Raw genomic sequence first — 26,085 nt, 5'->3', positions numbered from 1 at the left:
AAAGAGAGAGAGACAGAGACAGACAGACAGAGAGAGATCAAAGAACTGGAAAGAAATAAAGCAGATGTCCATTGATCAATTGTGGTACATGAATGTAAAAGAATATTATTTTGATATAAGAAAAGACTATGAAGAATACATAGAAGCATGAAAAAAAATCATAGGGACTGATACAAAGTGAAGTAAGCAAAAGCAGGAGAAAAATATACTCAGTGACAACAACGTAAGTGTAAAGGACAGTAACTGAACCAACGGAAATTAATGTAACCAAATTCCACATAATAATCTTGGATTCAAAGGAAGGACATGAGAAGACATCTTACCCTCCTTTTTGGAGGTTAGGGTTTTGTTTTGATTGATTTTAATGATTTTTGTATTTTTTGTTTTTAAAAAAATCTTGATTTCTAGGAAGGGTTCAGAGGGAAACCTACGTGACATTAAAAAACAAAAGTTACTTGTAAAAGTCTATTTAAAAAAGGAATCGGGTTAGGTTCATGTCTACTGACTCAGAATTGGAGAAATCTTGATTTGAAGCTGGTCAAATACCGTCTCTTTATACTATTTTTTTCTTGTCAATATATTCTAATCTTCTACTAAATCTCCATACTTATCATGGAGCACAGTTGAAGCTGGGCTCTTGAAAACTAAGCCAGTGAAATGCAGTCTCTGGCTAGAAGTGACATGCTAGAATGGCTTATAGACAAGGTCACCTGATGGATTCTGTGTCTGTGTAATGTTAATGCAAGGTGAATGGTGGGGAGGAGGGAAGAGTTGAAGATCTTCTCCACCCATTCATAGGCCTCAATATCTTTTGTTAATTTCTGTTGAGGTACTGGGTCAGAGAGTCATGCCCTCCAGCTCTGAAAAGTGTGCAAATACTCTAAGGTGAGGTTTTATTTTGGGGCTTACTCATAGAAAGTGTTTGGCCAGACAAGACTCTGAGTAGCCACTAAGGAACCCCCTGCTTTGAAAACCCAGATGTTGAGAATTCTCTCTCTGGTAACTATGTTTGTATGTAATGACAGTTGGATCTGTCTGTTGATCTGTAATGTATATATTGCTTATAGTCAGACAGTTGGAAGCCCTATCTGTTGATCTTTATTTCTCTGTTAGTATTTTCTCTAAAGTTCAAGTTGTTGTCTTTTTCCCCTGGACTAAGTGTTTAATCAAACTGTGTGTTTGATTAAAGTGATGGTTGACCCCTCAAAAGTTGCTTTCCTTTTAGAAAAGCAGATCTAAAAACATGTATAGCAGGCCTTCCTGTGTATGCCGAGGTCCTTGCTGATACAGTCTGTCATTTAAGAACCACCTTTGTTTAGTACAGAGAGTCTCCACACCAGATTGGCCACAGGATATAGAGGGGTTATGACCTGAATGAAGGGGTGGGAGAAGGGTGGTACATTCACATTGATGGAATAGCAGCTTCTTGAAGGTTTGAAGGAGTCTCTTTCAATATTTCAACACAAGGATCTCATCATTTTTCAGTATAGGGAACTGATTTCCCATCTTAATAGAGCATTTTTCATAATCTGCTGTGGCCAACACAAGCCATAGTAATAACTAGCTTTTGGGGATGGAGCCAAGATGGTGGAGTAGAAGGACAGATCTGCTCTAGGTCTCCCCCCATAACCTGTAAAATACCTGTAAAAATGACTAAATCTAGAGCAGCAGAATCTACAAAATGACAGAGTGAAAGAGATTTCTAACTCAAGGTAGCTCAAAGGAGCCTTGACAGGATCAAGGGTTCTGGAGCAAGAAGGGACCTAGAGATCATGTACTAGGGTGGCAAACCTGAATCAACAGGAAAGGTCTATCCCACTGTGCCCAGAGCACAGCATAGCCCTAAATAACAGTTACACAGTCAGTCTATTAACAGGACACCACTTGAAACCTCTCCAGTCAAGGAGGACCTGCCAGTTGATGAACAATTATAAGTACCTACTATGTGCTAGGCACCGTGCTAAGTACTAGAGATACAAAGGAATGCAAAACATGACAGTTCCTGATCTCAAAGAACTCACAGTGTTGGGGGAAAGGCTGGTGCAGGGGTGGGGAACCTGGGGCCTCAAGGTCACATGTGGCCCTCTAGGTTCTCCAGTGTGGTTCTTTGATTGAATCCAAACTTCACAGCACAAATGTCTGATTTGGATTCAGTCAAAGGACCTATTTGAGGACCTAGAGGGTCACATGTGGCCTCAAGGCCTCAGGTTCCCCACCCCTGGGTTGATGGATAACATGTACAAACAGGTTATATGCAGGATAAATTGGAGATGATTTCAGAGGGAAGGCTAACTTAGATTAATGAAAACTGGGAAAGGCTTCTGGTAGAAGGTGTGACTTTAGCTGAGCCTTGAAGGAAGCCAGGGTAAGAGACGAGCAGGGAGAGAATTCCAGGCAGGGGGAACAGTGAGTGAAAAGTATCCTGTGTGGGGAGATTCAAGGTCTTGTGGGACAAAAAGCAAAGCAGCTACTGTCACCAGATCCAAGACTATATGGAGAGAAGTAAAGGGTAAGAAAACTGGAAAACAAGCAAGGGGGCAGGATTTTAAAAGCCACCTAGAGGATTTTACATTTGATTCTGGAGACAATGCCAAGCCCTTGGAGTTTGCTGACTAGGAGGGTGAAGTTGTTAAACATACACTTTAAGATACATTAGATAGGAGAGTGGAGGATGGACTAAGCCCATGCTCTCTGCCCTGCCTTTGAGAATCTAGGCCCAGCCCTGAGGAAGTCTTGGAAGCTAACTTTAGTGGCAGTAATAATTCAGAACTACCTTGGAAGCCTGGTGGCTTGGCAGGGTCTTTTTCCTACTTGCATACTTACTCCGGAGTCCTTGGAGTAGGTAGGAGCTCCCACTGGTAGTTGGGGGCAGGGAACACTTTTGGCAGATACACTCCTTCCCATTAAAGGTCACTCGGTCACCAGGAGGAAAAGGCAATCTGTAGCAAGGAAATCAAATCAGCCCTCATTAGTAACCAAGTTGGCACTGCCCAGCTAAATAGAACTTTCTCACGTAAATGGAAATCTCTAGGGTTTATCCTTTCCATGTGTTTCCTTTACAGTTTACAGACTACTTTCACATCCTCTATCTCATTTGAAAATAATAGCTTTCATTTATATAACTAACATCCTATAGCAAAGGATTCTTAACTTAAGGACAGTGAACTTTCCTTTTTTTAAAAAAAAAATTGATAACTTTATATCAATGCAATTGGCTTCCTCTGTATTCCCCTGAATTTTTTTTTTTTTTTGCATTTAAAAACATTATTCTGAGAAGACATCCATAGATTTCACCAAACTGACAAAAAGGGTCCATGGCATAACAAAAGGCTAAGAACTGCCAACTTTAGCAAGTTTGTAGAGTACCTTCTTTACAACCCCTTTGTAAAGTGTAAGTGCTATCAAAGTCTCAGAAGAACAAAATAACCTTGTTTTTTGTCGAATATCTCACTATGAGTAAGTGGCAAGAGCAGGGATTCAGTCCTAGGTTTTCTAATCCAGTCATTAGGTCACAGGATCAAGGGTTCTGGAGCAAGAAGGGACCTAGAGATCATGAACTAGGGTGGCAAACCTGAAACCCCAAGGTCACATGTGGCCTTCTAGGTCCTTGGATGTGGCCTTTTGATTGAGTCCAGGTTTTACAGAATAAATCCTTTTATTAAGGGGATTTGTTCTGTGAAGTTTGGATTCAGTTGAAGGGCTGCACTTGAGGACCTAGAAGGCCACAGGTTCCTCACCCCCGATAGTCCATTCATCTCATCTTATAGATCAGGAAGTTGAGGTCCAGAATAATTAAGTGATTCACCCAGAATCTCACAGAGAGTGAGTTGCAGGGCTGGGATTTGATTGTCTGGTGTTCTGACTCTGTACCAAATGTTCTTTCCATGGCAGTTAATCAAGCTATAGTTTTATATGATTTCATATTTATTATCTTTTGAGTCTCACAATGACCTATTATCAGCCCATTTTATAGCTAAGGAAACTGAGGCTGAGATTTGCCCAGGGCCACACAGCAAGTAAATATCTAAGACTGGACAGGACTCACTCAAAGTCCACCCCTCAAACCAATGCACCACTATTGTAATCAATCAATCAATGAGCTTTAATTAAGTGCCTACCATGTGCCACACACTGGTCACAGATACAAAGATAGAAATGAAATGGTCCCTGTTCTCAAGGAGCTCCCATTTGAATAGTAGTGGCAGCATAGACCTACATCAATATAAACATATTAAAGGTAATTTTCTTCTTTTCTTCTTTCTTTTTAAAAATTTCTTGTCAGTTCTAAACTCTCTCTCTCCTTCTACCCCCTTCTCCCACTAATTGAAAAGGCAAGAATACGATACCCAGTACACATATGAAGTTACACAAAAACCATTTTCACATTAGCCATGTTGCAAAAGAAAAAAAGCAAGGAAAATAAAGGTGAAAAAATATGCTTTAAGCTGCACTCAGAGTTCCTCATTTCTCTCTTTGGAGATGGGTAACATTTTTCACCATGAGTCATACAGGTGTTTTTTAAGGAGAAGGCACTAGCACCTGTGGGAGACCCGAGGAAAGGCCTCATGAAGACAGAAAGACCTAGGTTCATATCTGGCCTCAGATACTTACTAGGTGTAGGACTTCAGCAAATCACAACCTCTGTCTACCTCAGTTTACTCAACTATAAAATGGGCATAATGATAGTATCTATCTCCTGGAGTTGTGAGGATCAAATGAGATTATATTTGCAAAGCGCTTAGCACAGTGACTGCCCCAGAGTAGGTACTGAATAACTGCTTGTTTCCTCCCTCCCTCCCTTCCTTCCTTTTTTCCCTCCTTCCTTCCTTCCTTCATTTCTTCCTACATAGGGTGACACTTGAGCTAATCTTTCAAGGAAATAAAGAATTTTAAGAGGCCAAGGGAAAAAGAAAATGCATTTTTGGCATGGGGGATGGGGTGTGCAAAGAAAGTGGAGTGTTTTATGTGAAGACAGTAAGAAGGCTAGTTTGTCTGGATCACAGAGTGTGTCAAGAGGTATATGCCATGAAAAGGCAGGGATGCTAAGCTGGAGTCAGATGGTGTATGGACACAGCCTCCCTTCACTGTCTTGTGCTTTGTCCTAGATTCTTCTGTAAAAGGAGAGCAGACTCATTTGAATAGCCAGAAGCTCTTGAGGTCAACAAGGTTGTTCTCCTGGGGCTCCTGTCTCCCTTCTTCCATGTAAAAAACAAAATCAAAAAGCAAACAAATCCTGCTTTTTGTGGAAGCATCTTATCTCATTCATTTGAACCTTAGTGCGAATTTAAGTTACTGTATACCTTCTTACTTTGGTATTTGCACATCACATCTTAAACTGTAAAGACAGAACGAAAGATTGTGGCCCCCAGAAAAAACGTATTTTAGGCCTCAAGACAGCAGGTCTTGGAGCTAGAAACCCTGCTAAGTGTCCTTGAATTCACACTGGGCAAATGACCACCAACTTCATCTATGAGCAAGGCCAGCCCTGCTGGAATGGGTCCTAAGAGGGCATCTATTTCAGCCTTCCTTCTTACTTTGAGCCACATCTCTACCTTCTGCTTCCAATGCTACCTAGCAGCTTCTCAGGATATATTTTTAAAAAATCAATGTTATTACTCCATATCATCACATTGCAGAACAATGAGATGGTTTTCTAATCCCATTTTAGACTAGATTTCATCAGGAAATGTTTTATATTTACCTAGTCAATCAATAAGCATTTATTAGCATTTACTAAGTGCCTGGCATTGCGTTAAGTGGGGACCCACACACAAAAGCAAAACTCAGTCGTTGTTCTCAAGAAGTCACCATCTACTCAAGGAGACAACATGAACACACTTTTGTACAAACATGGTATATGCAGGACAAACTGGAGATAATCAACAGAAGAAAGGCCCTGGCATGAAGAGGTATTGGGGAAGGATATTGTAGAAGATGAGATTTTTACTAGAATTTGAAGGAAGCCAGGGAAGTCAGGAGGTAGAACTGAGGAGGGAGAACATTCTAGAAATCAGTCAGAGTCCCAGTATTTGGGAGATGGAGTGTCTTATAGGAGGGAAGGGGGAGGGGGGGGCCAGTGTCAATGGATTTCTGAGTCTATGGGGAGGAGAAAAGTGTAAGACGACTATAAAGGTAGGGAAGAATCAGGTTGTGAAGGACTTTGAATGAGAAACAAGTAATTTTTCATATGATTATGGAGATAATTGGAAACCATTATATTTTGTTGTATGAGGGTGGGATTTGTTTAGTAAGATCAAAGGGAGATGAGATATGGGATGATGGTGCAGATAGACAGATCCAGGGAGAATTTTTGATAATGGGGGAGATATGGTCATGTTTGTAGACAGTAGGGAAGCAGTCAGTAGACAGGGAAAGACTGAAGATAAGTGAGAGTACAGGGATGACAGAGGAAGAAATTTGCTGGAGAAGATGGAATGGAATGGAATCACTTGTGCATATGAAGGTGTTTTTCCAGGCAAAAAGAAATTCCATCTCATCATGTGAAACAAGGGTGAGGATGAGAATACCCAGATGGCATCTGAATGATGATATGAGATGGGAAAGAGGGGAAAAGAGGGAACTTTCACTCAGTGGTCTCAATTTTTTCAGCAAAATAGGAAACAAGATTCTGAGCTAAAAAGATGGGAGGAAAGGGAGCCATAGCATGTTTAAGAAGGGATGAAAAGCTTTGAAAGATCAACTGTGGCAAATGGCATAGTGAGTTAATTATTAGGAAGGTATAAAAAAGATTGCCTTGTTGAAGGGAGAGTCCAGTTGAGATTATATGTAACATAAATTTGTAGTGGCCCCAATCAACATGGTTTGTGATTTTTTTCCATCCTCATGGAGCAGGATATGAGTAGGATTAATGACAGGGGGTGGCAGAAGTAATCTAAGTCTGAGGCTTGGCAGGGCAAGATTAGTTATAGAATAGGGAGCAAAGGACTCAAGAGGACAGTGGTTCACCAAAAGGTCAAAATGGGGAAGACATGAGAGTACACACAGTGATGGAATGATGGAATAGGAAAGAATTGAGGAGTGGAGGGATTAAGGATCATAGTGGGAACAAACAATAAGGGATGCGGTTGCAGGGCAAATGGAGAAGGGGAATGACCGTTGTTGTTATTGTTCAGTTGTTTCAGTTGTGTCCTACTCTTCACAACCTCATTTGGGATATTCTTGGCAAAGATACTGGAGTGGCTCACCATTTTCTTCCCCAGTTCATTTGACAAATGAAGAAATTGAGGCAAACAAGCTTAAGTGACTTGCCCAGGGTCACACAGCTAGCAAGTATCTGAGGCTAGATTTGACCTTAGGAAGGTAAGTCTTCCTGACTTTAGATGGGGCATTCTCTCTACAGCACCACCCAGCTGCCTCATAATATCATAGTATCATATTATGCTATCATACTACTTTTATATTTATATCCAGAGCCAGACAACCTGGACTCTGCTCCTGATACTTTCACAAATAAGCTATGTGTCCTTGGCCAAGAACTTCATCCTTGCAAGTCTCAGTTTATTCATCAAAATGAGGATAGGAATAATCATATTACTTGTCTCATAGGGCTGTTGGTGAGAATCAGATGAAATCATTTCAGTAAGGCATTACATAAATGTCAAGAATTCATTATTATCACTGTTATTTATTACCTATTCTCAGGTTTACAGAAGAAAGCATTCATGTGAGTGCACAATCATGGCCAAAAGGGCTTTATGGTGACCAGCCCCGCCTTTCCAGTTGGCTCTTTGATAGACAAGTGTAGTTCTAATTGTCTGATGGCAGCCACAATCTCTCGCAGACACAGCATGATGAAGCAGAAAGGCACCATGCAGATGTCAGCCCATGTAGTACAGTTCTCACTATTCTCTCCTGATTTCTAAGGTATCTGCTTTTGGAGGTATCTTTAAAGAATTTTGTTTCAAAGTGGCATGGTATTCAGATGCCAGGAAACTTAGGTTCAAACCCTGTCTCAGACATTCAGTGACTGAATGGTGATGGGGCAGTATTTAATTTCTTAGAGCCTCAGGTTCCTCATGTATAAGAAAGGGATAATCAATCCACAAGCACCCAGACTGTACTACTTACCTGAGAGGGTTAAAAGGAAAAAAACTACACACTTTAAGGTACTATAGAAAAGGGAATTATTATAAGAATTGCAAACATACATTCTTTGGTGTTGATAACTTTGCTAATAAATTGGGAGGCAGAATATGAGGAGGCAAAAATAAAGAAATATAAGAATCATATACATGGATTCCAGATCCTCCACACCACAAACACATACACACACACACACACACACACACACACACACACACATACACACATTTCCATAAGGTCACTTCCAACGATGTTACATGTAACCATTATGGAGATTTTAGAATACAGAGCTGAAAGTGACTTTGGACCATCAATCATGAATGCTAGAAGATACTTTTGAACATAAAATGTGAGAGGTAGAAGACATCTTAGAGGAGGGCATCATTTTCCATAGGAGGATCATGGTGCCCAAAGCAGTGAAGACAGAGAGCAGGTTACTGGCAGTCAGAACTAGAACTTTTTTTAAAATTTGTTTTCAGTGTTCTACAATCACTTCCATATATCTTAGATTTTCCCCCCTCCCACCTCCTTTCCCCCCCATACCTCCCCACTCCCTCCCTGAGATGGCATACAATTTTATGTAGGTTCTACACATACATTCCTATTAAATATATTTTCACCTTAGTCATGTTGCACAGAAGAATTAAAATGAATGGGAAAAACCATAAAACAAGACAAAATATAATGCGAAAGAAAATAGTCTACTTCATTCTGTAATTGAATTCCATTGTTCTTTCTCTGGATGTGGAAGGTGTTTTGCCTTAAGAGACTATTAGAAATTTTTTGAGTTCTTGTATTGCAATGAAGTACTAAGTCTACCAGAAAAATTCCTTGCACACTGTGGTTGCTGCTGTGTACAAAGTTCTCCTGGCTCTGCTTCTTTCACTCAGCATCAGTTTATATAAATCTTTCCAGGCCTCTCTGAAGTCTTCCTGTTCATCATTTCTTATAGCACAATAGTATTCCATTACATTCATATACCACAATTTATGCAGCCATTGCCCAACTGATGGGCATCCCCTTGATTTCCAGTTTTTGGCCACCACAAAGAGAGCTGCTATAAATATTTTTGTACATGTGGGACCCTTTCCCATTCTTATGATCTCTTGGAGATACAGTCCTAGAAGCAGCATTGCTGGGTCAATGAGTATGCACATTTTTGTAGCCCTTTGGGCATAGTTCCAAATTGCTCTCCAGAATGGTTGGATCAGCTCACAACTCCACCAACAACGAATTAGTGTTCCAACTCTCCCACATCATCTCGAACATTTATCATCTTCCTCTTTTGTCAAGTTAGCCAATCTTGTAGGTGTGACATGGTACCTCAGCATTGCTTTGATTTGCATCTCTCTAATCAATAGTGACTCAGAACATTTTTTTCATATGACTATAGATAGCTTTGATGTCTTCCTTTGAAAACTGCCTGTTCATATTCTTTGACCATTTATCAGTTGAGGAATGACTTGTATTCTTGTACATTTGACTCTGTTCTCTATATATTTTAGAAATGACGTCTTTATCACAGATACTAGTTGCAAAAATTCTTTCTCAGTTTTCTGCTTCCCTTCTAATCTTAGTTGCATTGGGTTTGTTCGTGCAAAAACTTCTCAATTTAATGTAATCAAAATTATCCATTTTGCACTTCATAATGTTTTCTGTCTTTTGTTTAGTCAAAAATTCTTCCCTTCTCCATAAATCTGATAAATATACTATTCATTGCTTCACTATTTGTTTATAGTGTCAATCTTTATACCTAGATCATGTACCCATTTGGACTTTATTCTTGTGTATGGTGTCAGGCATTGGTCTATGCCTAGTTTATGCCACACTATTATCCAGTTTTCCCAGCAATTTTTGTCATACAGTGAGTTCTTATCCCAGAAGCTGGAATCCTTGGGTTTATCAACCAGTAGATTGCTATATTCATTGACTACTGTGTCTTGAGTACCTAAGCTATTCCACTGATCTACCCTTCTGTTTCTTAGCCAGTACCAAGTGGTTTTAATAATTGCTGTTTTATAATACATTTTGAGATCTGGTAGGGCTAGGCTACCTTCCCTATAATTTCTTTTCATTAGTTCCTTTGATTAGTTCCTTTTGTTCTTCCAGATGAATTTTGATATTATTTTTTCTTACTCTAGAAAATAATTATCTAATAGTTTGGTATGGCACTGTATAAGGAAATTGATTTAGGTAGAATTGTCATTTTTATTATATTGGCTCAGCCTACCCATGAGCAAGTGATATTTTTCCACTCACTTAGCTCTGACTTTATTTGTGCGAAAAGTATTTTGTAATTGTGCTCATATATAGTCCCTGGGTTTGGGAACTAGAACTTCTGTCCACTTCTTTTTAGTCTTTTGTTCTCTCTATTGTCTCCCTTTTCTGTAATTCTTCAATATCTACAGTAGACAAAACCCTGTGCTAGGCAATGGAGAAGTCACAAGTTTCAAATTAAATGTGCTCCTTGCTCTCAGGGAAAAGAGAATTTCAAGGCAAAGGTGGAAGGAGGTGTTCTTGAACCATTTCCCATACAAGGATGGCAGCCATAGGTGCACAGCAGATACTAATGGGGAACAACCTAGGGGTGCCAACCTCCACTCTCCCCAGCTCCCCAGAAGGCTAGCAGTGCCAATATCCAAGAGCATACTCTGACCTTTATCTAGCACCAGCCCATTCAGGGCTCCAACTTACTCAGAGTATTAGACACACAACTGAGGTGACACAAATAGGAGACTGTTCCATGCCCTGTGGGGCAAGGCAGTGGGGTAGCCTATAACAAATGTGTCAGATACTGTCCTACTGGGCGCATTAGGGCTGGCAACACTCCCTAGTACCATGGGAACCAGATTAAAATGGAACTGGGAAATATTTAACAAAAAAATACAATAGACTATGGTTAATGAGAACATGTGGTTTCCTACATCACTCTGAACCTGCAGGGATCCCCCATTTCTAATTTAATTTGATACTACTGGTATAGTCCACTGAAATCAGGATTTTTTGAGTTGCCAAAAAAGGATGAGTAATGAGGGGCAGAGCCCCAGGAAGCTTATCTCTGTGCTGCAGCTAGTGTGTAGCTGAGGGTAAGAGATGGAGTATGTGTATAACACCCAGATTTTAGGCCAATTGAGTTTTAGTATATATCTATATTAGGGAGCCAGGACTGTGCCAATCAAAATGGTTTTGATTGGTTCACAATAACATACTTCAGGGATATGGCAAATACACAAATAACTATAGCCATGACAATAGACATTTGTTAAATACCAATTACACTAATAATATTGTACTAAGTGCCAAGGAAGATGAAAAGTTAAGCAATGGCATCATGTTGGTCCTAATGGTAATTACAATCTGGGGAAGGGAGAGTAACATTCCTAGTTATATTTATAATTATATCACTATATTATGTGATATTATAAAATACAAGATATCATGTTTGATATTTAAGATATATATAGTGATAAGATTATAAAACAAATTGGTACATGAAGGATGAATGGAAGATCATTAGCACTGGAGTGTGGGACAGGAATTAGAGAAGAATTCCTTGTAAGCATGACATTTCAGTTGGGTTTTAAAGAAGAGATATGAAGTCAAAAGGGGAAGAGTGAGACAGAGGGAAATCCAGGCATGGGGAACAGCCAGGGCACAGGCATGATAGTGTAATGTGTTTTTTTGTGGGGGACAGAGGTATCTGACTTGACACAGAGAATGTGGGAGGAAGTAACATGAAATAAAGGTAGAAAAATATCATAGGGGCTGTATTATGAAGGTCTTTGAAGGTGATGTAGAAGAACTTAAACTTTATTCCATAACTCAGAGAGACCCACTGGAGATTTGGGAGCAAAGAAATGGCAGACACCACCAAGTCTGTGCAACAGAAAGAATATTCTAGCTATTCCCTGAAGAATAGTCTTGGATAAGAGGTGGTGGGAAGAGAAAGTGATAGATGAGAGAGATGTTGTGGAGAGGGCAATATCCTTAAAGGGAGACAGAAGATTAAGAGGGTGGTGGATGGTAACATCAGAAAGATAATAATATAATCAGAAGGAAAAACAAGTGCGTGGAAGAAGGTTAATGAACTCAGTTATAGATGGGGTGACTTTGGATGCAGGTGTCTTGTAGGCATTTCAGAATGAGGGTCTAGAGTTCAGGAGAGAAATAAGAACTGGAGAGAAAGGTATGAGAGTGATCTGTGTAGAGGCGATAATTGAAACTCTGAAAGTAAACCATATTGCCAATGGAGAAAGCGATGTCAGAGGAAAGAAAGAGCCAGTGAAAGACCCTTGAGAAAAATCTACAGGAAGGAGTAAGAAAGATGATGACCCACCCAAAGAGCCTGAATGGTGCTTAGAGAAGTAGGAGGAGAAAATAGCTTCAGGGACCCAGCAGAGTAAAGAATGTCTAATATGAGGAACTTGTCAACAGTGGCAAAAGCTATGGAAGGTTGAGGATGAGAACCCAAAAAAGCACATTGACTTTGATGACTAGGTGGTCGCTGGGGACCTCTGAGAGCAGTTTCAGAAAGGACTGGAGACGTAAAATCATGATTTTATGGAATTAAGAAGTAAACTGGATTTGAAATCAAAGAAAATGTATTCAAATCATAGCTACTCATTTAAACTCTTAGAGCTGCTGTGTCTTCTGTAAAATAAGGAGATCAAACTAGGTAATATCTAAGATTCCTTCCAGCCTCAAACGCTATGGTAATTCGACCCTTCTCCTAAAGACTTATCATTATTGTATATTGAAATGAGAGAGAATAGAATCTTGGAGAGTAAATTTTGAGAGTTAAACCGGGCAAAAATAACTTCATTCCTTGACAGAGTCTAAAGAGACATTTTGAAACAACTGAGTTTAGCTCCTGTTTTGTGGAGAAGACAAACTAAGAAGAATCCTGAGAGACGGAAACTGCCAGTCAGAGGACCGAGCTGTTGGAATGTGAATCCCTGCATTCTGAAGAAGCCATCAGTTGTAGCTGATGGTTTGAGGTGAGTATGGTGGTGACCTTTCTCATAGCTAATATGTTGTAAAATATTCATTTATGTTCTTGCATTATTTGTTATTGTTAACAAATTATATATATTTGTTTATATACGTAGATATGTGTATACATATACATGTGTGCATATACATACACATATACATACATATCCACATATACATGTGTGTACATACCTACACACATATATGTATATTTATATGCATATATATACACACACACCAAACACACCCACATTTAAACAATTATGTTGGTCTAAGCCTTTTAGACCACAGTTTGAGGCTGAGAGAACATAAAGTTTATGAGAAAATAGGTTTCTTTGTTTTTTTACATATCAAGGTTAGGGCTTGGAATTAATTAATTGATAAGATAGTTTCTACACTTGTGTTAGTTATGAGGTGATTTCATAACACATTCCTTGGTTGCTTTTGAACCTGATGTAAAAGAATTAGTAAGGGTTGGGGTGTGGCGTGTTTCTGAATGCACCTGGAGAGATTGCTCTCACCTGGCAACACACACCCACACTCTCCCTCATGGGATTGCTACTTGTAGGGTGTAGCCCCAAATCTTGTCTATGCTATTATCCTATAATCCTGTGATGGATAATAAGGAAGTGAGGGACTCAAATGTAGATACATTTTTCAAAAGGGTGGAGAAATGTAGAATTATTGCTAAAGAAGAAGAGAAGGTCAAGGGGGAAGTTATTATTATTTCAAAGGGGAGACCTGAACATATTGTAGACAAATGGAAAGCAGCCAAAATTCAGGGATAGTCTGGAGATTAGAAAAAGAGAGACAGAGAGAGAGAGAGAGAGAGAGAGAAAGAGAGAGGCAGAGAGAGAGAGAGAGACAGAGAGAGAGAGAGACAGAGAGACAGAGAGAGACAGAGAGAGAGAGAGACAGAGAGAGAGACAGAGAGACAGAGAGAGAGACAGAGAGACAGAGAGAGAGAGAGAGACAGAGAGAGAGACAGAGAGACAGAGAGAGAGACAGAGAGAGAGAGAGACAGAGAGACAGAGACAGAGAGAGAGACAGAGACAGAGAGAGAGAGAGAGAAAGAGACAGAGAGAGAGAGAGAGAAAGTGATTACAATATTTTTTAATGCTATGATGTCTGAGGGGAGGAAGGACATTACTAACTCAGATCAAAGTTTTGTCGCAGGGTTGGCATTTGAATTGAGTTTTAAAAGATGAGTAGGAGTTTTCTTCTCATATTACATTCTTCTAAGGAAGCACTGCCATATTTTCTTCCTTAAAAATTTAAAATTCTGACCAGGCTTTATTCTCTTTTAAATCCCATTTCTAAATCCATTTATTCAGAAATAAATTCTCTGACAATTCCTTAAGGAGATGGATATCAGGCTATCCAACAGTGAAACACAATAGCCCAGTCATTTATTTCTATGACCTGTTATTCTTTCCACATTTAATTAAACGCTTCTTCCATCCAACAGTCTCAAGATTTAACTTTCCTTTGTCATATTTCTTGTATATACATTTGTATGTCAGAGACTAATTTGGAACAGAAGTATGATCAGTTTCTAGGTAAGTCTGAATCTGAACAGAATTCAAAATAAACTCTATGGTTTCTGTCTGTTACTGTTGCTTATCTGAAGTGTTTCACTACTGAAGTCTCTCCATGCTTACAAAGGATATATTCCAGAGAAGGGATTTTTATATAATACACACATTATATATACATATATGTATACACACATGCATATATATACATACATATGTGTATGTGTATATATATGCATGCATACATATATACATACATATATATATATATATATATATATATATATATATATACACATATGTGGCAGGGGGGAGAAGAATCTTGATTTACCAGCTCAGGGATGGTAACAGCAGGGAATTCAGGCAAACCACAGAGAGAAGTGGGTACAGATGTGGCATTTGACTCCTGTTTTGGCAATCTTCCAACTTTTGAAGATTTACTTGTGGGGAAGCCATGTTCTCTATATCTATACAAACAGGAAATCTCCAAATACTGTCCCTAAATTTATTAGCGGTAGAGAAAAATCTTTCTTTCTAGACCAAACCATGAGGTGTAAATGAGGATTAGTGTTTTCTCTGAGAAAGTCTTCCTTTGTTGTATTAACCAGGATCCAGAGACAAGGGAACAGAAAGTGCCTACTAGAATATTTCATCCTGAGACAACGTTCCACATTTCTACAGTATTTCCTGTAATGCTTTCTTCTTCTATAGGACAACCCTGGGAAGCAGATAATATTGTCCCCATTTTAAGTCTAGGGAAAGTGAGCCTTGAATTTAATGTCTAACTCCAGGAACACTGTTCCTTTTCCTATAACAGACTGGTTCTGGTGACTTTAAAGGACAAGCAATGCGTCGATTCATGAATTGTGAATTTCAAAAGTTTCCAGTAGTCAGATTATAATTATGGAGGTTTTGGATGTTCCTGGAATAAATTCCAACTTTAAAGTGTGTCTGTCAGTAAAGAAGTATCTATAAGTGTCTACCATGAAGTAGGCACTGTGCTAAGTGGTGGGGTTATAAAGATAGACAAACAGACTTTACCTCCAAGAAGCTCATAGTCTAACGGGAGAGATGGCATACAGGCTACTATGTACAAATGAGATACATATGGGATCCACTGGGGTTAGTCTCAGAGTGAAGTCATTAAGATTAAGGATGGGAAAGGCTTCTTGCAGAAGGTGGGACTTTAGCTGAGACATGAGGAAAGCCAGGAGGAGGGAAATGAAGAGAAAAAGAGCCCTGGGTATGGGGACAGCCATAGAAAATGTTCAGTGTTGCATGTGGGACACATCAAGGAGCTTACAGCTAAGCTTTTTAACTTCTGTGTGATTTTTTCAATTAATGAAAGTTTATGTGAACCTAGAGGATTATCCATGTGATTGGGTTAAGAAGATGTAAGATCTTAAATGTAACTGTGCCACTTGTTGGGGTTGGGGAGGAGGAGGAATGGATTCAGCCAGAGGCAGGGTGAGTGAGACAAATGGTGTTCTCACTGACATAGCATATACATTTCCCCTTCTTTTTTGCAGCATGGGAGTGAGGGGCTCATTCCCTCTTGATGTTTTACTGCCCTCTAACTTGAAATCTCTGCTCCTATACCCAGATTCTTAATTCCACCTCAGCCCCTTGGAGTATAGTACTCCAGAGAAGCCCAGATTATAAACCTAGACCAGCCTTTGGTTTATACTTGCTAAGATCTGGATTCAGACCTCTCTCTTTCCCCAGAAGGCTACTGTCCCACCTCAGCTCCCATGCCAACCTTAATGAATGCCCTAGTTTCCTGAACAGTCAGTTCCCTATGGAGATACACTGGCTGCTTTTTGTTAGCAACTTGTGTTTAAGAGGCCTGGTGAGGAAACTACTTCATATGTAAGGAAACGTGTTTAGAGCAGCTATGTAGCACAGTGGAGAGAGTGCTGGGCCTGAAGTCAGGAGGACCGGAATTCAAATGTAATCTCAGACACTTCAGCTGTGCAGGTCACTTAATCATCTTTGCCTCAGTTTCTTCATCTGGAAAATGAGCTGGAGAAGGAAATGGCAAACCACTGCAGTATCTTTGCCAAGAAAATCCCATAAAAGGGGTTTATTTCCAAGAAAGAGTTGGAAACAACTAACAACACTACTTTCTTATTTTAAGAAGTTTACATTGTCTCTATAATAGGACTGATTATACTTTTTCATGCCTGCCTCACAGGGTCATAGGAAGATAATGAATAAGAAATCATTTGAAAACTATGAAATAGTATACACATGCAAAGGATTGTTACTAGCAGCTCAATAATACACTTGTTATTTAATGCAAATGAGCAATGATTTATTTAGAACGTTAATCAAATTTTCCAGATCACCCTTACAAGTGACTGTTGGGATATGTGTTATTGAGGAAAAATGCCTCCCAGACAGAGAAAAGTAGATTATTTTGATGCATCAACTTTTCACCATCACCGTAACTCATATAATGTTTGTAAACTATTTCACATGTTATGTCACCCTGGTGAGGTCCGTGTTATTATTATCATCCCCCATTCTACAGATGAGGAAACTGAGACTCAGGAAATATAAATGACTCACCCAGAGTCGCACCATTACAAAATGTCTGAGGCTGGATTCAAGCCCAGGTTTTTCTAATTTTAATTCTAGTCCTCCCATAGCACTACACCACAATGCAACAGTTAGCAAAGATCAAATAATTCTCTGGAGTACTGCACCAAACCAAAGCAACCACGGGTGATCAAAAAGGATTTATTGAGATCCTGTTGTCTGTCCAGTCCTATGCTAGACACTGTGGAGAGCACTGGGGAAACATAACACAAGATCCAGGACTGTTCTCTTATAGGTTAGAGTTTAACCTATATAAGCTAAAGGATAATCAGACAGGGAAAAAATGTGCCCAGATGAAACAATGGAACAGTTAGAGACAAACTGCATGAAATTGTTTGTGCAGTGTGGAGAAAGGAAAAATCAGTGTGGGATGGAATAGTTGGAGGCCGTGGGCTCTGAGCCAGACCTGCAAATGTGGGGAAGATTGAAATAGGCAGAGGGGAGGAGGGAAGGCAGCCAAGCACAACAGGAGTTGGGGTGTGGTGGAGGGAATTAGCATGTGGGGAGGAAGGACAATGAACTGTCTCACAAGATGGCATAGATTCCTGCACCCACCCACCACAGTAACAGCTGCCCAAACATTTCTGGCCTTCTCAAGAACGACCTTGAAACCAGGTGCCAAGAGGACACTGAATGCCTCCCCCAATCCTGACAGTGTCTGTCACAGCCAATGGGGTGGCCTGGGGACCATTGGAGTAGTGGGCATGCAGGTATGGCAAAAAGAGAGCTAGACTAGAAGTTAAGAGATTTATGTTCAAATCCCAGCTCTGTCACCAAGGAAGCAAATCACTTGAACTTTCTGTTCCTAGGTTTCTTTAGCTACAAAAAAATAATAATTCTTAGACTATCTACTTCACAGGAGTATAGTGAGGATAAAATTAGATAACATATAGAAGATATCTTGTAAATTATTACTCTGAATGAGGAGACCACACAATATGGAGAAATAAACATTTTCTATCAGATCTTACTTTTATACTAAGATTTTCCTAACTCAAATGCCACTTCTCTCCAGATTGCCTTACTACTTAGAGATTACCTAAGACACTTAATTATCTATGGAAATAGATATTCTGAGCCAAATCCCTCATTTTACCAATGAAAACCCAGAGAACTGAGATTCTAAGGTGTTACTCTGGGCCTCAGTTTCCTCATCTGTAAAATGAAGGGCTTGGACCAGGGGCGGGGAAACCTACAGCCTCAAGGCCACATGTGGCCCTCCAGGCCCTCAAGCCCTTGACTGAATCCAGACTTCACAGAACATATCCCCTTAATAAAAAAAATTGATCTATAAAACTTGGACTCAGTCAAAGGACTGCACTTGAGGACCTAGAGGGCCATGTGTGACTCCAGCCTGTAGGTTCCCTGCTCCTGGATTGGACTAAATGATTTCACAGATCCCTCCCAGGCCTGAAGAAATACCGGAGGCTTGTCCTCACTATATTTAACTAATAGAACCAGTGAATTTTCATTCTCTGGTGGAATTAATGAACAACAATACAACAACCTATGCTGTCCTTTGTCACTTACCTACAAACAGCACACACAAAACAATCTGGGTGATAGGTCTTCCCCAAGGCTGACACCACTTCGCCCTCGATGAACTGATCACAGCTGAAGCAGCGGGTACCATAGAGTCTTTGATAGTCCAACGTGCAAATGTATTCTCCCTGCCTCACAAAAAACCCGCCTTCCGCCAAGTCACAGCCACAAGCTACAAAGAAAAGAAGGAGAGAATAATTCACTTAGGCTTCAGGGAAATACAGACAAGCTCTGCCCAGAAGTCCAATCCTCCAAGAAAGTGACTTTTTCTTTGGTGGAAGTTGTGAGTGAAGACCTTCCTATTCTTGGGTTGTGTCAATTTTTCACTGATGGTGTGGGAGGAAAGTGCTATAGAAAGAATGCCAGGCTTGGAAGTGTTTGACTCTCTTAGTGGCCATGTTACACTGGGCAAGCTGTATAAGCTTCCTTAGCCTCAGTTTCCTTATTTGTAAGTTGGGGATAATAATATTTGCCTTCTTTAATTACTCTCCAGCCACTATGAGGTTCAATAGAATAATAATTGCTAAGCACTTTGATGTGTTAAGCATGGTTAGCTAGATGGAGCAGTGGGTAGAGTGTTGGACTTGGAGTGAGGAATACCCATCTTCCTAAGTTCAAATGTGACCTCAGACACTTACTAACTATATGACCCGGGGCAAGTCATTTAACCCTGTTTACCTCAGTTTCTTCATCTGTAAAATGAACTGGAGAAGGAAATGGCAAACCATTCCAGTATCCCTACCAAGGAAACTCTAAATGGGGTCACAAAGAGTTGGGCATAACTAAATAACAAGAAAACACTTTGAAAAGTGTTATATAAGTGACCGTTATTATTATCATTATATTTTAGACCTGTCTCAGTATACCTCAACCCATCCACAGTTAAGCCTGAGGTCTCACATTTGATATGGTAAAAAGATCATTGATTTATTAAATCTGAAGATTTGGGTTTGCATTCTCATTGTGCCTCTAAACAGCTATGTGACCTCAAGCCAGTTAAAGCTCTCAGTCTCCAATTCTGCATCTGTGAAATGGCGGTAACCATTGCTCCTCCAATACCCACCTCACACTGGGAGGAAAGTACTTTGGAACCTTAAAGTGCAAAAGAAATGTAAGCTCTTATTTATTATCTTATAAGATAATTGTAAAAATGAAATAAGATATAGTAGGTAAAGTACTTTGGAAATTATCCAGAGCTTTGTTGCAGTAAATATTTTTTAAAAGGAAATGAATGGATTAGTTGTGGAATGACAGAACAAACTTGGTTATATGAATATAAGGAAATATTATTGCACCTCATGAAGAATATGTGAGATTCGGAGAATTGTGGAGAATTACTCATAGGAATGAATGCAATCTGAAGTAAATACATCAAGGAGAACAATATACATCACTATAATAGCATAAACCAAACTAAAATAGGGCCACATTCAGAGTAACTGGAATGACCTATTTGGGCACAAGAAGAGATGAGCGAATATCCCACCTTCCTTCCAGGCAGTGGTGGTGGTGATGGTAGGGGACTGTGGATATGGAATACTGCATACACTGTCAGATGTACTCCTTGTGTCTCAAATGATCTTACTTTAACTGCTTTTCTTTGTTGCAAGGGAGGACTCAATGTATGGTGGGGGGGAGGTATAGCTGGAAATGACTGGAGGTAAAAGGCATCAATAAAACAATTTTTAAAATTATAAAGTCTTTAATAAATGTCTTTTATTGTTATTGTGATTATGAGTAATCCTACAACCCAAAGGATCCTCCTTCCCATGGAATACCATTAGCTGGGGAAACTAGATCCCAAGAAAATCAGTAAACAAATAATCACTGAGCCTCCTATTTTTATGTTATATCCCTTATGTAAAGGAAAGGCAATCTCCTCAAGGGCTGGGCTTGTTTTTTCATTTTACTTTTGTATCCTTAGTGCTTAAAACCTTGCACATCACGGACACTCCATAAAGGTTTGCTAGATTGAACTGGACTCTAATTGCATGGCACTCAAAGGATGCTATGCCATGGACCTTGCCTTTAGGCAGCTTACGGAATAAGTTATGACAAGAAACATGGAAACAGCAAGATGATTTGTAATTACAACTTGTAATAAGTCAGTGATGACAGTCAATGCATGGGAATTCCCAGTAGGGAGAAACCAGTATGGGCTGCACTGGTCAGACAGGGCTTCTTGGAGATGGTAGTGGAACCTGACATGAGCCTTCAGTCAAGTCATTCATGTGCAACTAGGAGGGACCTTAAATGCCATCTAGTCCAACACCCTCCTTTTACAGGTGAGGGAATCTAAATTTCAGAGGAAGGATGACTTGTCAAGGTCAGTCAGTCAATCAGTAAACATTTATTAAGAACTTACTATGTGCTGGGCACTGGCTAAATGCCGGAAATACAAAGAAAGGCAAAATACAATCCCTGCCCTTGAGGAACTCACAGTCTAATAGGGGAGACCACATGTAACAACTAGGTACGAAAAGCTTTCTACAGGATAAATCAGTGGAAGCAAGTTATCAGAATTAAGAAGGATAAGGAAGGTTTCCTATAGAAGGTGAAAGGTTAGATGAAACTTAAAGGAAGCCAGGAGGCAGAGATGAGGATGGAGAACATTGCAGACATGGGGACATGCTCAGAGCAGAAAAATGGAGTCAGAGAGCTGGTGATTGACAGAGGAAAGCTTTGATCCCAAATCCTCTGTTTTCACTTTTTCCACTGTGCCATGAGGCTTTCCTTGGTTCATTCATTCGTTGTTACCATAATCAAGGCTGCAAGGAGAGTAACCTGTTGCTAATAACTCTAAGGAGGGTACCATGTTTTCTGTTTCTGAGGTTAACTGCTGGCAATAGCATGCACTCTCTTTTTATGTACATAAAAGCAGTGTACACAGGATGCCTGGGATGGTGTTCCTAAGCTGAAATATATTATAGTTTCAGATGTTTGTTGGCAGAAAAGATACTGGATAGGTGGGTAAATTAGTCTGGATCTAATTGTGATGGAGCACTATGGAATTGGTGGGTTATTGTTTCTAGGTTGGCTTTCCAAATATATTTCTATCTTTATGGGAATATCTATGCTGCTGTGCCCTTGGGCAAAACACTTTGGCTTTCTGGACTTGTGTTTCCTCCTCTGCAAAATGACCATTCTGGCTCAAAAAGCTATGATTCTTGATCCTCAGTTTTAAAGGAGAGGCATTCTGGTTGGGGAAAGTGTGAACCAAGGCTGGGAAGCAGTAAGTTAATCAAAAGAGTTAAAAAGTATAAAAGGGGAAAGATGGGGAAGAGCCGTGACAACAGAGAAAGCTTTGATCTCAGTCATGATTCTCTCCTTGTCTTTAAGGCTAAGTACAAACACACAAAGAATGCTTGGAGCCTGGCTGTGAACAAACATTTTCTTACACATTTTTCTGAAGGCAAATTAATGGAGTAAAATTGTGCCAATATTAAGTAGGGATGGAAATTTGCTTTCTCAGTAGAATTGCTCCACATAGGGACTGGGTGGTATAAAAGATATCTGAAGTCTAAAAGGAAAAGAGGGCAAAAGTCAAGAGGACAAACAAGTCCAAGAGCCAAAAGGCCTGAGGTGACCCAGAGACCTGGCCTATCCAAGGCACACAAGCTCCTCAGAAGCACCAGAGCTAGAGATATGGAAAACAGACCCTCAGCCTGTTGAGTAAAAGAAAAGCAAAGATTCTCAGAGCCAAAGGGGACCTTAGAGGTCATGTAGTCTAAGCCCTTCCTTTTATAAAGGAGGAAACTAAGGTTCAAAGGGTCAATGTCTGGTCCAAGATTACCCAGAGAGTGTCTGGAACTCAATTCAATCCAATAAGCATTTATAACTTACCTACTACATGCCAGGCACTTTTATGTGTATTAAAGACACAAAGGAGGCAGTTAGGTGGAGAGGAAGATAGAATGCTAGACCTGAAGTCAGGAAGATCTGAATTCAAATCTCACCTCAGACACTTACTGGTTGTGTGACCCTGGGCAATTTACTTAACCCTGACTGCCTCAGCTTCCTCATCTGTTAAATAAGTTGGAGAAGGCAATTGCAAACCACTCCAGTATCTTTGCCAAGAAAATCTCAAATGGGGTCACAGAGTTGGACATGACTGAAACAAACTGAACAAGAAAGACAAAATTTGAATAGTCCCTACCCTCAAACAATTTATATTTTAATGGTGATGGCAGTAGGGGGCAGGGAATGACAAGAACACATATTATATATATATACACACACACATATGTGTGTATACATATATGTGTATATGTACACATAGATACACACACATGCACACATATTTTTTGTTCAGTCCAAACTTCTAGTTTGGATTCAGTCAAAGGGCCACACTTGAGGACCTACAGGGCTACATGTGGCCTCGAGGCCTCAGGTTCCCCACCTCTGCCCTATACCATAGCATACTGAATTGCTGAGTTCAATATAATTTGAAGAATGATCATAGATCATCATTAGAGACACCTAACTTGCTGATCCCTCCTGGGAGGAAACATGGTATAGAGGTTCAGAAGTTCACAAACTGATTTCACAACCCAGAACTTAGACCAGTTAACATGACTCTTTGAATGCTAGTTCTTTAGCCAAACAAGGGTAAATGTCTTGAGTCTCCAGGATGATGGAAGAGAGAAGGAAGAGGAAAGCACAACCTCTAAGAAATGTCAGTCTAGTGTTAGAAAGTCTTCCATGGGATAGCTGTTGCCCAGTCTGGAATGACTCCTCCCATCCACAATCAGTTTCTCCAAATCTTGTTGTAGGATCATAGATTTAGACTTGGAAGGGATCATAGAGGTCCAACACCTTCGTTTTACAGATGAAGAAACTGAGGCTGAAAGAAGTTAGGTAACTTGTTCAAGGTTATACAAGTAGTAAGTAGTAGATCTGGGTTTTGAATTTCTCTTCTGATGTCAAGTCCAATGATTTGTCCACAGTCCTCCCTACCTTCCCTCAAGGTGCTACTCAAACTTTATCATAGAATGTCAAGGGAGAAAGGGACACTAGAAGTGTATCTAGTTCAGCCCATGTCTGAACAAGGATGCCCTCTACAGTACTCACAATGGCTATCCAATCTCCGCTTCAACATGTCTAAATATCTAAATAATAATCTATACTCCAAATAATAATAATATATTAATAATATCTGAAAAATCTTTGCTTAATTATGATGGGACACTCACTACCTTGTGAGTTAGCCTATTTCTGTTTGGGATAGATCTAATGGTTAAGAAGTTTTTTCCTTATATCAAGTCAAATCCTGCCTTTCTGAAGTTCTCTCCATTCGCTATCTACCACATACCCCCACTGATTTGAGCTCTGTCCTACAAAGCAAATCAAAGTAAAATAATCCCTATTCCTTCAACAGTTGTTTCATGAGGCCTTCTCCAACCACTTCCTGTCCACAGAGAACCTGTCTACTCTCTATCTAGATTCACGTGACACTAATGACTTGCAAAGTGACACAATCACATACTGTCTTCTGTTATCATATCCTGCTGGACATCTTCTATGTGTATATATCTAGTTTTCCCAAGTAGATTTTAAGCTCCCAGAGGATGGGAACATCATGTGCTCTTTTGGTATTTCCCATATTTAGCACCCATGAAGTCTTCCCTCATTAAATATTTATTGAATGACTAAAAGAATTAAGACTTACCAGTAATGTAATGCAAATGCTACATGTGAAACTCTGGCCTTTGAAGCAGAATTGATGTGTCCAGCTAAGAACCTGGACATATATTTGGAGGGAGGAGATGGCATGTTGAGGTCTGACCACAGCCAGTAAGTCCAGTTTGCAAGAAAGGTGAAGGGGAGTAGGATAAAATAAGGTTACAAAGAGAAGGAAGAGGGATCAGTATAGAGGAAGTGAGTGCTGTGAAGGAGGCAGGATCAACAGAACTTGGGGTCAGAGAGTGAGAATCTCCCCATTGCTACCTTCTCTCTTTCTCAGCAGATTTTCTCTCATGCCATCCCGAAGAAATGGAGCTCATCTCCCTTATCTCTGCTAGTGCACAATGACTTGTGGGAGTGTGGGACCACAGATTTGGAGCCAGAAGTGACCTTAGAGGTCACTGAGTCTACACCTCTCATTTTACAGATAAGGAGATGGAGAAGGTAAGTGACTTCTTAAGGGGATCACACAGTTGGTCAGTATTTTGATGACCCAGGCCTTCTGAGCTCCAAGTGCAGCATTCTAGTTATTACATAATGCTGCCTTTTCTTTGAATTAAACTGCAAAATACATTCCACACCATCTCCATTTGATGAGAAAGAGGGAGTCCTTTTCTTTTTCAAGGCCACCCCCTTATTTGTACCCTGGATCCTATTCCTTACTCTCTCTGAGTTTATCCTGTCAACCACACCCTCTCTCTCATACTCACTTTCTTCTTCTATCTACTGGCTTTTTTTCACAATGAACACAAATATACTCTTTTCTTATCTATCCTTAAAAAACCTTTGACCCTGTCATCTCCTCAAATTCTCTCTTTCCTCTTTGAGTCACCTCCTCAGGCTGCCTCCACTCCCTTACTTCCCAGTTTTCAATACTTTGCATTCCTGCTTTGGGCTTCACCACTATCCAAGACTGCTTTCTCTGAGGTTACCTATGTTTCCTACCTATAACTGATGGTCTTTTCTAAGTTCTTATCCTTCTTAATCATTCTTTCATCTTTTACGTTTTTGACTATCATCTCATATAGAATACTTTCCTCCACTCTCTGGGTTTTCTGTTTTTCTCACAGTTTTCTCTCCATCTCCTTTGATGGATCACAATCTATCATCCGCCTCCTAAGCATCAATGCCCTTCAAATGTATATCCTGGGCCTTCTTTTCTCTATCCAGTGATGATGATCTCATCCATTCCCAAGAATTCAATTGTCTCTCTATAGACTAAATAGTTAACATCTATGTGGTGTTTAAAGCTTACAAAGTAAATTATTTCATTTGATCATCATAACCAACATATGAAATAGATATTATTATTATCCCCATTTTACTGATGAAGAAACTAAGGTTGAATGAAATTAAGAGAGACTTAACCAGATTCATGCAGCTAATAAGTGTGTGAGGCAGGATTTGAACTCAGGTCTGTTCTCAATCTACCATGACACTCAGCTGCTGTATGACCTCTAAATATACATACCTTTACCTTTTGCCTGAACCCCAATGTAATAATGTCAACTTTCTACTAGATTTTACCCCAATTGTTTCCAAGTCATTCATGGTCACATACTTGGGATCCATCTTTAACTTTTTGTTCTCCCTTACCATTGATTTTCCATCAGTTGCCAAGCCTTAGCAA

General features: G+C 39.8%; 1 protein-coding gene across 1 annotated transcript in view; it reads right to left on the bottom strand.

Annotated features, from left to right (window-relative positions):
• ABLIM2 (actin binding LIM protein family member 2) overlaps window positions 1-26,085 on the bottom strand; it is a 226,249-nt gene that overhangs the window by 152,513 nt on the left and 47,651 nt on the right. The window contains exons 3-4 of the mRNA XM_072620149.1: window positions 18,762-18,945; window positions 2,824-2,939 (exon numbers count right to left, since the gene is read on the bottom strand). Of these exons, the coding sequence (XP_072476250.1) occupies window positions 2,824-2,939; window positions 18,762-18,945 (300 nt within the window). The remainder of the gene's footprint in view (window positions 1-2,823; window positions 2,940-18,761; window positions 18,946-26,085) is intronic.

The sequence above is a fragment of the Notamacropus eugenii genome, chromosome 6, assembly GCF_028372415.1.
Source record: "Notamacropus eugenii isolate mMacEug1 chromosome 6, mMacEug1.pri_v2, whole genome shotgun sequence".
Lineage (NCBI taxonomy): Eukaryota > Metazoa > Chordata > Mammalia > Diprotodontia > Macropodidae > Notamacropus > Notamacropus eugenii.
Note: the sequence above shows the minus strand (reverse complement) of the source record. Positions and strands in the feature narration are given on the sequence as shown.